This window comes from Suricata suricatta, chromosome 9 (assembly GCF_006229205.1).
Source record: "Suricata suricatta isolate VVHF042 chromosome 9, meerkat_22Aug2017_6uvM2_HiC, whole genome shotgun sequence".
Taxonomy (NCBI): Eukaryota; Metazoa; Chordata; class Mammalia; order Carnivora; family Herpestidae; genus Suricata; species Suricata suricatta.
The window spans coordinates 92,760,229-92,774,989 of record NC_043708.1 but is presented as its reverse complement, the minus strand read 5'-3'; the positions used below and the strand labels follow the sequence as shown (position 1 = coordinate 92,774,989).

General features: G+C 35.9%; 1 protein-coding gene across 1 annotated transcript in view; it reads right to left on the bottom strand.

The window, feature by feature from the left end:
* UNC13C (unc-13 homolog C) overlaps positions 1-14,761 on the bottom strand; it is a 593,765-nt gene that overhangs the window by 345,194 nt on the left and 233,810 nt on the right. The window contains exon 10 of the mRNA XM_029952367.1: positions 7,295-7,514. Within this exon, the coding sequence (XP_029808227.1) occupies positions 7,295-7,514 (220 nt within the window). The remainder of the gene's footprint in view (positions 1-7,294; positions 7,515-14,761) is intronic.

Sequence of the window (14,761 nt, the reverse complement as noted above, 5' to 3'; positions counted from 1 at the left end):
TACAAAAAGAGAAAATACACTGGGCATTTGGCTTCGGGTTTGGAATTTTCAGAAAACAAAGGCTCTGTGCCCCTCATGAGAAAGCAGAAATTGGTTGGCCTATATACCTCATGCACTTATAGTGAACATAAAACAAGGGCGTAAGTCCAGATATAAATGGAAGAAACACATCAAAAAAATCACTTTTAAATAAGGCCAAGGAGCAGAGTGGCTCCTGATGCTTTGGTGATGCTAGAAGGAGACAGCCACATGGGAATCCTGACTTGCTGCTTACTACCCATTGGAAATCCAGCTACTTTATCTCTGTAAACCTTAGTTTTCTCACCTGAAGAAGAAAAGGAAATAATAGTAGTATCTTTCTTAACAGGGTCATGGTAAGGATTAAATAAAATAATGTATAAGTTTCAATACTAATAATTAAGCAAATATAATGTCTAGACATCACAAGATGAAGATACACATATTAAAGGATTACACACTAACATGGAACTTGGAGGTTTTAGCTCTATGATTACTTAACCTATGAAACTACCTGAAAACTCTATCCATGGACCGCGTCTTACCCAATGTCAGCCACATGCTAAATGCTCTGTAACTACTTGCTTGATGGGAGCCAATGAAGCAATTAAAGATTTAAGAAAATAAAGTTCTGAGAAACAGGAAAAAATTATTATAATATTTTCATTTTCTGAATCCAAAACTTGTTACCTGCATTTGACACTGGTGAACTCAGAGGAAGAAGGTGGTTAATATTCATGAAAAGCATGCAGGTAGTCTCATACTGAGGTGTTTCCCTAGGAGTCCCTACCTTAGGAAACTTCATTGCTTTTCTTTCCTTTCCCACCTATAGGTGGCCATGCTCAAGGTGCCTCTCCTTTTCCTTTCCCATGAAATAAGGTAGGTGGGCATGTGGCTGGTATTTTCTACCTTCTCCCTCTGCTTTACATCTTAACCCTCCTCTTTTAATATGCATTCAGTCTTTCCAAGGCAGACCCAAACTCCCCCAGGTTTCAAATCAGCTGTATCCTCTTCTCTTATACAATCAAAGCCACACACTCCACTCTAGTTCTGGAACACAACAAAGGACTGACATTTAATAGAAGGATAACTGGAGGATCACAGACCTAGTGGAAGATCGCCATCTTCCACTCTCATAGGTGTCCCTATCTCTGACTGTGGGCGAATGTGGGCAGGAGGGTTGCCTTTCATGGAACTGCCACCATCTATAAAGTAATTTGACTTTCACTGAGCTTGGGACCAAACCAAAATTCAATCTTTCTTCCCCGCCCCCACTCCAAACTTCCACCATATTCAATCATCCCATTATTGGCGAATGTAAACTTGTAGAACAAGTTCAGAAACATCTGCATATTAAAGATGACAAAGTCAGAAATGTTTTCTCAAAACTGTATGTCAAAGCTACTAACATCACATGAGATTGACTGATTTACTCACTTACTTAAGTGAAAAACAGCAGGAACAGGGAAGAGGAGTGGTGGGGGTGGGGATAGTGAGTATTAAGTGGCTTCACACTGACCATGAAGGTGGGGCTCAGTCCCAGGATGCTGGGATCATGATCTGAGCCCAAATCAACAGTCAGATACTCAACTTACTGAGCCACCCAGGTTTTCTTCATAAGCTTTAATTGATGCTAACTTTCTTGAGATTTCCCAATTATCGCATCAAAAATTACACAGGTTAGGGTAAAACTAATTTAAAAAGAAGGAAAATGTCCCCAATTTCAAAAGCCTCTTTACCATGTAAGGAAAAGAAGAAATCAAAGGAGAGATAGAAAGAGGAAAGATCATTTTTCATTCTTATCACTCTTAGTAACAGATTTTTTCAAGTCTCTTTCAAAAAAGAAAAAGAAAAGAAAAAGCCAATTTTTAACACAAGATTTCTTTCTATTTCTCTTTTCTTAAAGAGCCTCTGAAAGGAAGCTGGCCTGGCACTCACGCAAGGCCACGTTGTTCTCCTGTTGGACAGGAACAAACTTACAGCAAAACGTCTTCATACACAGTCACTCTGTGACAGTGTTAATGTGAGACAAACAAGACTGTTTCACAAGTTTGTCTAACTACAAAGGAAAACAAGGTCACTGTACAGACCATCAAATTCCAAACATCCCCTCTCCTAGTGAGTAACCACCATGTCTTTGCTAAGTACAGCTATTAAACTCACGATCATCTATCCTCCTGGGAGGTAAGATTTTTTAAGCCACATGATCATACAATTGTCCTCACTTCCAGACAACTGATCCAGAGCAATATCTGCTTTCTAACAGCCTCTTACTGAGATGGCTATGGTTTACCCTGATGTGTATTCTCCTTTGGAGCAATGGATAATAAGCTGAACTTTTAAAACTACAGATGTGCTTCTGCTGGTATTTAGCTGAAAAGCATTAGCCATTATGTTTAACTCTTTTCACCTACACAGAAAATGATTCTGAGAGTTTTCAAAAATTCCAGTAGCAGCAAGATTAACAACCAGATCTTTCTCTAGTAACTCAGGACTATAAAATATAGGTATAGATAGGGATATACGGAAATCCATTGCTTATGTTATGTTGAACATACGGCATCATGTAAGGCATACTTACCATTTTTATCTCCCAACAGCAGTCTACCCCAACATTTGAAAATGCTCATTAGTTTATTCCTTGAGGTTAATAAAGTGACCATTATATTAAAATAACTACTGGTTCCACTTTTGCCCAAATTAATTTATTTTCTCTTTATTGTTGCTGAAAAGTCAATGTGGTAGGTATGCTGTGACTGGCATCTACTCCAAGCTTGTGGGTTAGCCAGAGATGACATGCCTTGAATCATCATCATGATGTGAAGCCAACATCTGGGCAGCATAGTTTGCCTAAAAGTCAGTGGTACTACATGGGTGAGTGGAAGAACACTAAAAATAAAATTCAGCAACATTCCATTTTTCCCTTAGAACAAACTTTGTGTATTTCTTTATAAATTAGGACAGAATACTAGGTTGGGAATTCAGAGACCTGAGTTCTAACCCTACCTATAATAATCATTTGATTCTTTTTTTGACAAGAAACTGGACTGTATCAAGTCAGTAAAATCAGTGGATTGGGTTCTCCAATCCACTGATCTCAAAGGTTCCTCTCAGCATCTATGATTATATGAAAGAATGATCTTTAAACCAAAGCATGCTATTTCTAACGGCAGTCCTTGTTTGTTAATTAGCCAACATTTATTAGCATCTAACTATGCTCAAACATGTGCTAGGCTCTATGGAAAAAAAAAAACACTCTCCACCCTAGAGCAGTGGATACAGAGAATCCTACTTCTAAGCTTCCTAAGCACTCGTTAAAGTAGGTCACTCTTGGGATAAGCACTGGGTGTCCTATGTAAGAGGTGAATCTTTCTTTGGAGATGTGAAAAGAAGCATAAGCCAGCTGGGTTAGATACCGTGATTTGTATATTTTTTTCAATTTTTTAAGTTCTCTCTATTCTATTTCAAAAACATAATCAAGGAAAATATTTTACACATGATCTCTCTTCTACTTATGTCTCACTCTGCAAACAAACTCACCCCAGCCAATGTACACACACAGAGACAGACAGACACACACACACACATATATATAGGTTCTTTATCAATTTAAAACTACCACAGTAACTGTCATGGTGAGTTCCTTATGGGTTATATCAACTTCATGAAGGTCAGAAACAGCTTCTCCATCAGCTACAGAATCCTTTCACCACCAAATTCTATTTCCAAAATAAGAACTAAATTAGCTGTTTAAAAATAGCAGCCTACTAACAAGTTATTTAAAAAAAAAAAAAAAAACAGGTGGACTCGGGCTGCTACCATTGGCCTGAAACTGAGGGGGAAAGAATAAATCAATTCTCTTTTTTTCAAAGACTGATTCACATCCCTTTGGTCTCCTCTTTTCCACCTACCACACTACATGGTTTTCAGCTTTGGGCCAAGAAGATGGTAAACTGTAGGAACCACCGAGTAAAACCAGCTAGACAGGCACAGAGGTGAGGCTGTTTGGGTAACTTATTTGTCCATGCATCTCTATGAGAAAATACTAGAGCAGTGAGTTGCGTTTTCAATCTCCTGGTTTTTTTTTATATGTTTTTATTTATTATTGAGACAGAGAGAAACAGCATGAGTGGGGGAGGGGCAGAGAAAGAGAGACACAGAATCTGAAGCAGGCTCCATGCTCTGAGCTGTCAGCACAGAGCCCAATGTGGGGCTCAAACCCACGAACTATGAGATCATGACCTGAGCCAAAGTCACTTAACCGACTGAGCCACCCAGGCACCCCTGCAATCACCTGGTCTTATTCCACTTGACCACAGGTATATAAATCAAAGACCCACGAATAGGATAGGAATGAAATACCCAACTCAGATCAATTTAAAGTAACTTTGCATATCCTCTCTTTGGCATGGATCACTAGTCAAACCACATGTAAAGTGTTTTTTTTTCTTTTGTATTTATTCTGAGAATTTGTGTGCATCTATGTTGATAGGCTCAATGTCTTCAGAAAAGAGATTAGCAAAATAATAAGGATTCTAGAAACCTGAAGACTTATTTGAAAAAGAAATGTATTTGAATAACTGTCATATACAATGGAAGTAGATATATTAAATATTTCCTCCATGGGTAATATTAAAGGAGTTTAGACAGAAGTTACCAGGAGGCAAGGCCCGATTCAAGTTGTAATTTATATACTAGAATTTTCTAATGATGAATTAAGTGCCTGCCAAGGTATTAATTCTTCCTAGACATGTTCAGAGATTGACCATTTTGAGAAAGAAATCATAGAACCTCCTCATTTTTGTAGGAGGTTACATTAGCTAGACCTTCCAACTCTGACCACCCAACTCTTTGATTCTCTCCTTTTCCTCCTGTGTAGGCATACATGGAAGTATTTTACAAAGATAGGTCACCATTGCAAAATTCCCGCTAAAAGCAACGAAGAGAGAAATTTCTTAAAGAATGTCACTGATTCTGTTGGGAAAATTTCAAATATTATTGACAGTTATTGTGGAAAATGGTGAAGCTGAATTCGTATACTTGCAAAACCTCTTTCTGTTCAATGCAGGTGTGTTTTTAGGAAACAGTAAGGAGGTATTGCTGACGAAAAGATTGCTTTCCTGAGGCATTCATACCCACCCTCATTTCTCTGAACTAGTTTTTTATTTTACATGTACGTTTTAATGTATCTTTAAATTTATAATGTATAATGAGGTTAATGTATAACCTCACAGAAAAACTTGCTTAATTTAACCAATATCCATCAACACATCTTAAGTAATGGAAATAGATTATAAAAATGTTCCTAAAGTCTAATGAATGGGTGACATTTTTAGTCTTAAAACACTAAAGAATCAGCTCATTTCTGAGGTATAATGTATGTCTTTTCATTAACAGATTTTCATTAACAGTCTATTTCATTAACAAATAACAAGTCATTTGTTTTTGTAAGTTTATTTATTTTGATAGAGAGCCAGTGAGAGCGATCAAGAGAGAGAGAGAGAGAGAGAGAGAGAGAGAGAGAGAGAAAGAGACAATCCCAAGCAGGATCTATACTGTCAGCACAGAGTCCAACATGGGGCTCCATCTCAGGAACCTTGAGATCATGACCTGAGCCAAAATCAAGGGTCAGATGCTTAAACCAACTTGGCCACCCAGGGGCCTCTCAAGCCATTTGTTTCAGGATGGCAATATTGCTCCTGTTATCTCAAATATCACCACAATAATAGGCTTATTTCTTAAGATGCCTGTTTACAATTCATTTTTTAAATAAGTAGACTGAATTCTACATGGATTATGAGATTATGCAAATTAGCTGAGCAATACTAAGTCCATCCCCCATCCTTTTAAGCAGTTATTCCTAATATGTATTTTTTATTTTTCAAAGAAGAGACACTACCTATTTTGAAAAAAAAATAATGCTTTCATTACCATTAACAGCCTCCATCTGATCTGATGGTTCTGATGATCTAGGAAGAATACTAACAGAGAAAACTGTAGAATGTGTAGGACTTACTATCAAACCAGCTCTGACAGCATTTCTGATTTAATCTTTATTTTTAACATTTTTCTCTGATCCTCCTCAATTTTAAGCAACCCATGGACTCTACCTGTTAGTTATATTCATATAAACAATAAGCAGAAGGGACAGTATGAAAAAAACATTCACAAATCAAAGTCCATGTTGAAGTACATTTCTTCAGTAATGGTTTTTGTTTATTTTGTTTTTGTTTTTTCTAGTAATTTAAGGTCAGCATCCACAATCAAATCAATGCAACAGTGAAGTCAATAATATTTATCTTGGACTATGGTGTTTTGCCATTTCTGGACCTAATCTAAAGTATCAGTAAAATCATTTCTTTTGGAAATTGAAAATTTAAGATAACTTGTAATAAGGGTTGATGTGACATGTACCTACACAGAAGTAGAAAAGGATGGGGAAGCCCTTAAGATCACTGAGCATCTACTATGTGCCAGACTCTAAGCACAGACTATTTCATTCAGGCTTCCCTATAGCCATTTGTGAAAATTTTTATTATTCCTATTCATTTGGCAGAGTAAAATGAAGCTCTGAGAAGTTTAAAAACTTGTCCAAGGTCACATATCTGGTAAGTTAGATGTGTCTTTGATATTCAAACATAAAACTTGCTGATTCCATAAATATGAGTCCTTTAGGCACATACCAAATACACTTGGAAAATAATTCAGCTTATTGTAAGCACAAGGGTGTGCCTTCTGGGGCACCTGAGTGGCTCAGTCGGATAAGTGACTGACTTCGGCTCAGGTCACATCTCAAGGTTCCTGAGCCCCACATCAGGCTCTGTGTGAACAGCTAAGAGCCTGGAACCTGCTTCAGATTCTGTGTCTCCCTCTCCCTCTCCCCCTCTCTCACTCACATGTTGTCTGTCTCTCTCAAAAATAAACAAATATTAAAACAATATTTTAAAAGGGCATGTTAGTCCTTGTTTGAGGAATTTTACCCACTCCCACTTGCCACAAAGGATTATTAAGAGATGGAAGTGACCAAACAGGTCAGAAGCCACTTCCAAGTTTTTTACTGGGCAAGCATGCAATTGCTCATTCTGAGCTATCTAACTCAGAGCCCAGCACTATGGAAACATATCATCAACAATATAATGTGATGGGTGGTATGTGAATCTTTGTGAAGTAGGGAGAGTGGGGTGTGGAATTACTGAAAACCAGCAAGAGCTGCAGAGGTCTAACCTGAACACACATAGGATAGGCATACATGTCTTCAGCCTAACTAGGTACTCACTCTGCAAACAGTCAGCATTTAGGAGGTCCTGACACTTTTCATGGCACTTCACTCCGCACTCCAAACACTTCATGCCTTGCCGGGCAATGCCCCACAGGAGTCCTTCACACTCGTAACAGTAGGTGGGTGTTGTTGCTGTCCAGACCTCAAAATTGTGAGGGGTGGTGGAGGACATGGGGTAGATCAGTGCCTGCAAGGTCTTCTTGAAGACATGTATTTTCTGTAAAGATAAGTTTCAATGCCAGCCAAGTCAGTGTATTTTGAGAAATTCAACATAAAACAAATTAATCACTTTTCCCTGAAAATATTTTGAAAGAGCCCCTTAATTATTAAGTAATGATAGTAAGCACAGTAGCTCTGCTTACTTTTCTTTTCTCAGTGTTATAGGGTCCAATTCATTGTCTGAACCCAAAGAACTCCCTTATCTCCCAGACTGGACTGGGTTCCACTGCTGTGTAAGCTTCCTTCATAGCAGCAAGAAGCTCTAATTACTTGATAATATCCATACCCCTGGTATACCGTAGATCCCATGAGGCCAAGGATTATGTAAATCTTGCTCATTGCTGTATCAATCACTGGAGATTAACATAGTCTTTGACTTGATATTCATGCTTAGGAAATATTAATAAATATAATTTATAATATATGTATAATACTTATATATTACATATATAATGTATTGAACATTATACATTACATATATTATATATTACTTATATTACACATATAATGTATTATATATTGTACACATATATTATATATTATGTGTATATTATATACACACGCATGCGCACACATGCGCACGTACACACACACACACATAAATAGCTTCTCTTGATCTAAACTGGTTCTTGGTAAAATTGTGAAGTAGGTTCAACGTATTGAATGCTGACTCTAATGCCTTAGAAACATCCCCACCCCTCTTTTGCACCCTACTGGCGTCTCTTCCCTGACTCTGTACTCGCTCAGATACTTCAACACTTCCCAGCCCCAAAGTATGCTCATGCTATAATTCATTCTGCAGAGGACCATTTTCATCACCTAAACTTTAACAACAAGGTCACCAACTAATTGATAAGAGAGCACTAGTAGTAGGTAAAAGTCATATGTGACATTCTCCCGTGGTAATGGTAACCTTTTAAAGGAAGATAATTTTTCACAACACATGAAAGGACTCTCAGTGACTGAGAGTCACTGGTAAGGTAGAAAAACTCACTGAATGAGTAGCCAGGAGACCTGAGTTCTCTAGCATAGAGCCAATCATATGACATTTAATATGGGCTCCTTTGGACCCTATTTAGGGTCAATCTTCCATATTTCTCTCTTTAGTATCTAACAGTGCCTATCACTGTCCCTGTCACATAGTAGGGGTATAACATTTTGTGGAATCAATGTTCTGCCACTGAGAAGTCTTGGAATCTACAGAGACACTTACAAACCTTACTTTTCTACCCTACCTACCTACCTACCTGCAGTATTATTTCAAAGATCAAATTGTATGACAGCAACAAATGTAGTCCACAGACTTCAAAATACTAAATAAATACTAAGTGTTAGTATTGATAGTGGATTTTACAAAACCATAGGTTGAAAGGAAAAATATTTGTTTGGATCAGTCCTTCTTTGTGTTTTTAATATCTAACAATGCAAGTAACTTCTTGGAATAAAGACTATCACTCTCTGAAGTTACATTTACAGGTAACTTCACAAAACTGCCTGATACATAATAAATGGATATTTACATAAATCCTGCAGGAGCCTAGCATTTACATGCAACATTTATATTTTGCATTAATAATCCTTAAATGTCATTTCAGAATACCTTCCCCTGGTCTTGAAATGAGTAACTTTCCATCATTCTTCAATTCCACAGTATGGTAACAGCATATTTCCCTTTATTAGTATATTCCTCTCACTGTGAGTTTACCCAGAATATATTTGGTAATGGTGCTGGGATATCCCTGCAGGGAGTTAAGCTTCACTAACATTTTTTCTAACTTTTGTAGAAGTACCGCGCGCTTAACTGATTGTGCCACTGGAGCATGCTTTTTATTTTTTTAACTTTTAAACAGCAAGATCCAGCCTTGCTACTTCATGAATGTCTGGTTGAAGCTTTTTATACTTCATGTGAGTCTACAGAACATCAGTGTGATCAAACAGAGAAATTATTCAAGAGCCAGACCCTCACATACAGACAATTAGATCCACCCTTTCAATAAATAGAGCCTCATCCAAGTAATCTTTGGCTTCATTTCATAATAAAGATGTCTTGTCTTGTAAATTAACTGCTAAGAGTTCTTTTAGAATTAAAATATGTATTATTCATCTTTGCTTTCCCTGCACTGCTTAGCAAAGTGTTACCATCAACATCATTAAAGTGAATTGAACAATTCACTTTAGCATAACAGATTTTCAATCAGCCATCCATAGACAGTTTCCTGTTCTAGCTGGGGCTGAGGTATATATACACATATATATGTAAATTATATATATTTTGTGTATATATATATATACATATCTACATATACGTGTGTGTATCTGTGTGTGTGTGTGTGTTTGTGTGTGTAATGTAGCATTTTTGGTTTAGCTAAAAAACAAGTGGGGAATTTAGTTATATTTGCAATTACATCAAGTAATTTGTTCCCCTTAGTAGGAAAAGTAATTCTAACTCAATAGAACACTAGGTGGGAATAGTTTGCTAATGAATACAAGTAAAGAAAAACATACCAACTTAGAAAGTAGGGATGGTAAAGGGTTGTTTTCAACATGAACTTATCCACATATTTTAAGATTAAGTAAGTGGTTCATACATTTTCTTTAATACCCTATGAGTATTATCTTTTTTATTGAATACAAATGATATATAGTCAGTACTCTACATCCTCAAGCTATAGTAGGAATAATAAATATAAGGAATAGTTCCTAAAAAATTAAATATACTGGCATACTGGAGAAAACCAAATAAAAGACAGTTCTAAGTAGAGAGCTGAGAAGTTTTCTTTCAAACGTTCTGTTTGGTTGGGTTTAAAGAGCTGTGGTCCATTTCATTAAAAAGAGAATGAAGCTCGTTTCAAACAAACAAGCAAACAAAAAGTGAACATTTACTAGACAACACATTGAAAATCAACTGAATGGGACATTAAAACAATCAAACATTTAAAAGCTGCATAATCTAGGGGCTTCTGGGTGGCTCAGTTGGTTCGGCTTCTGACTTCAGCTCAGGTCATGATCTTGTGGTTTCTGAGTTCAAGCCCTGCATGAGGCTCTGTGATGACAGCTCGGAGCCTGGCACCTGCTTTAGATTCTGTGTCTCCCTCTCTCCCTGCACCTCCCCTGCTCACTCACTCTCTCTCTCTCAAAAAAAAAAAAATAAAAAAAAAATTAAAACCTGAAGAAGCTGGAGAAAATATTGTACAGTTTCCTCAGTCTGAGGGAAATGATTATACGCATCTTTTTCACTTGTGATTTTCGGGATATGAGCATGTCTATCAAAGTTGAAAATTACTCTAAAATAAATGACCAATGCAAACAGCTCTTACTGAAGCAAAGTATAAGATGGAAGGATGGTCTGTTTAGAAACTCAGGAAATGAATAGCTAGGAAAGCATGGAAAAATGTACCTCATAAGAGGGATTCTTACTCTCTTAAGAACACTGCATCCTGGGAAAATAGTAGCAAAATAAGACCAGATCAAACAAGATTATAAAAAGAACCAAGAATAGTTCTGTGGAATAAGGCAAAAAATATAGGGTCAGGAACACTGAATAAAACAAGGAGAAAGCCCTGAATTTGTCATCAACCGACCATGGGAGATGGGAGTCTGTAACTCACCATTAGAAGTTGGCTTGAATGAGAGACCTTTTTTTTTTTAAATGTAGTACCTGAAGTAGGTAGAAAGATAATTCGGTACAGTTAATAAATAGGATCCTTGCTGATATGAAAGGATGAGACTGTGTAGGTTATCAGAGAAGAGTCTCTGGCCTAAGTCAGTCCAGATATATAGAGAAAGTGATCCCAAGAACAAGTAGAGCCCTAATCTACTGGGTTTAGGAAGCGAGGATAGAATGAACTCAGCCAAAATGAAGACTTGCTGCTAATCTATTTTAAAGGTTTCTAAAATTTCCAAATCTTCCACAATAAACATTTAATACTCTCTAAAATATATTTTCATTTCTTAAAATACTCTTTCAGTCACTGTAGAATCAAGTTGTGTTTTATAATCAATAGGAGACTCTTGTTTCTATATGGTAGAAGACAAACGAGGCTGGTATTTATCAGTGTGTATATGTGTTTTTCCACCTCTTCTAAGTCACAGAGCTTTTGTAATTCTCATCCAACACCTCAAGGGAGTGACTTACAAAATAAAATAATTCTCATTGGCAAACAACACTGCTGGCTTTTCCCCAGACTAAATAAAAACAAAATAAAGCATCCACAACAATAACAAACAATCATATATGTCACTTTCCTCTCCAGTATGTATTTTCTAATTAGAACAAAATGTATGCACACTGTGAAAATAATTTATAAAACAAAAAAGCACTAAAATAAAAAATAAAATTTTACCCAATTTAATTCTTGAAAGTCATGGTTCGATTTGTGATTTTGAGGATTTTTTTTCTATTCATAGATAGAAGGTAAGACTTATATAATTAAGAATAAAGCCTATAAGTATCAGTTTTATATTACTGAAGTGACTGCAGAAAAAAGAAGATGACTTTTATTTTGTGAAGACACTGTTTCATCTGTAGAAATGAGGGTAAGGAATGCTTTGGCTCTGATAAGCCTCTTGAGCCAAATACAGCTTACAGATTACAAAGGTGGGGGGGATGCTCATATCCTAAGCAATGATTTTGTTAAAAATCCATTGTCTAATAAACTGGAATCAAATGTGAAATACTCACCTTATGTCACTTTTGAATTAGGACACACAAAAAAATGAAGTGCCTTTTCTTTTCATAACTATATGAGAAAATTAAACTGAGCCCAAGAAAAAAAGCAGTCAGGCTTCCTGCCAAAGGTGATGACTAGTGTTTTTAGACAATCAATATTCCAATCAACCAACTGTTATAACAGTAGGAACAAAGCATGTGTGCCTCCGTTTGCCACACACCTGTTCTCTTTTTTCCTCCACTACGTTAACCAGTGACTCAACTAATAAAGCTCTTTTGTTCTCATTATCCTATGGGTTTTCCTCATGGGATTATGTAAACCATGATTTTCCTATCCTCAAAAAAAAAAAAAAAGATTTTGCTAATTACATGAAAAAACACGCTTCTTGTTTTGAAGCATTATTCATATATCCTGCTATGTGCTTTTTAGGAAAAAAAAATCTACTTGCTATCCTTTAAGTATCATTTCACTACTTCTGTACAAAAGCATCAGAATGATTTGCAGAGCAAAGATTAGGTACAATGCAATCTTTGAAATTTGTTACAAACAAGAAGAGAAAACAATGGTATAATAAGTTCCTGAGTATAAAAACAGCTTAATTTTAGGTCTGATTTACTCATGAGAATAATCATCACATAAGATGGATTATAGAAACTAAAGTTATTCAAGTAAAATTTTGTACCAGAGAAGTACAGAGACCAAAATTATGTAACTATTCTTGGAGAAATTGTTTTTACTTATATTGCTTTAACAGACATTAATTATCATTGACCTAAGTAACTTAGTAAGTCCAAATAAAGAGAGTGAATAATGATAAAGAAGATGATTCAATAATTAAAGAGGAATTCAATATAAGATAGACCTATTATAACAGAAAAACATGACTTGGAAACAAATTAGGATAGATTTGTCATGTACTGTATGTGGCACTTTTCTCCAATTATGTGAATTGTGATAATGTGAATGTAATTATATAAAGTTCTAAAGACTCCACCAAAAAACTGTTAGAATAAACTCAGGAAATTTGCAGGATATAAAATCAATATACAAAGATGTGGTGCATTTCTGTACTGGAATCACAAGGTATCAGAGAAATGAAGAAATAAATTTCATTTACACTTGTATCAAAAAGAATAAAATACCTAGGAGTAAGTTTAACCAAGGAGATAAAAGATCTATGCACTGAAAAGTGTAAGAGACTAGTGAAAGAACTGGAGAAGACACAAATAAATAAAAGATACTCCATGCTCATAGGTTGGAAGAATACTATTAAAATGTTCATATTACCCAAAGCAATATACAGACTCAATGCAATCCCTACAGCAATTTTTACAGAAATAGATCCATCAAACTTAAAATTTGCGTGGAACCACAGAATCCTGTACGAAGAACACAATCTCAAGAAAAAGAATTGGAGGGACCACACTCCCTGATTTCAAACTATGTAACAAGGGTCCTCTAATTAAAACAGCATTGTATTGCATACAGTCAGGTCAACAGAACAGAAAAGAGCCTAGAAAAAAACCCCACACATATATGATCTATTAATCTATGACAAAGGAGCCAAGAATATACAATGGGAAAGGACAGTCTCTCTTCAAGAAATGTTTGGGAAAACTGAACAGCCACATACAAAGGACTCAAACTGAACCATGATCTTGTAAGATACACAAAAAAATTATTGAGAAATGAATTAAAGACTTGAATATATGAACTGAAACCACAGACTCCGAGAAGAAAATATAGGGGGTAAACTCTTTGACTTTGGTCTTGGTGATGATGTTTTTTGGATGTGACACAAAAAACAAAGGCAACAAATGCAAAAGAAAGAAAGTGGGGTTATATTAAACTATAAAACTTCTGAGTAAAAGAAACCATCAACAAAATGAAAAGACAATATATGCTAAATTGAAGAATATATTTACAAATCATCTATCTGACAAGAAACTAAAATCCAAAATATATGAAGAACACATACAACTCAATAGCTAGAAAACAAACTGATTCAAAAGTGGGCAGTGTACCTAAGTAGATATTTTTCCAAATAAGATATAGATATGGCCAAAAGGTACATGAAAAGATATTCACTATCATCAATCATTAGAGACATGAAAATCAAAACCAGTAGATAACTCCTTACATCTGTTAGAAAGGCAGCATTAAACTACAGGCAATAACAAGCATTGGCAAGTATTTGGAGAAAAGGGAGCACTTCTGCACTGTTAGTAAAAATGTAAATGGGAAACAGTATGGAGTTACCACAAAAAACTAAAAAGAGAACTACCATATGGTCCAGAAATTCCACTTCTGGGTAATTATCTGAAAAAAATAAAAGTATTAATTGAACATACACCTCCATGTTCATAGAAGCATTATTTGTATCAGTAAAGACACAGAAACAACCTAAGTATCATTTGAATGGATAAGAAAAAGTGTGTGTGTGTGTGTGTGTGTGTGTGTGTGTGTATGTGTGTATAATGAAATTTAATTCAGCTATATGAGAGTAGAATCTTGCCATATGCAACAACATGGTTGGGTATTGAGAACATTATGCTAAGTGAACTAAGTCAAAAAA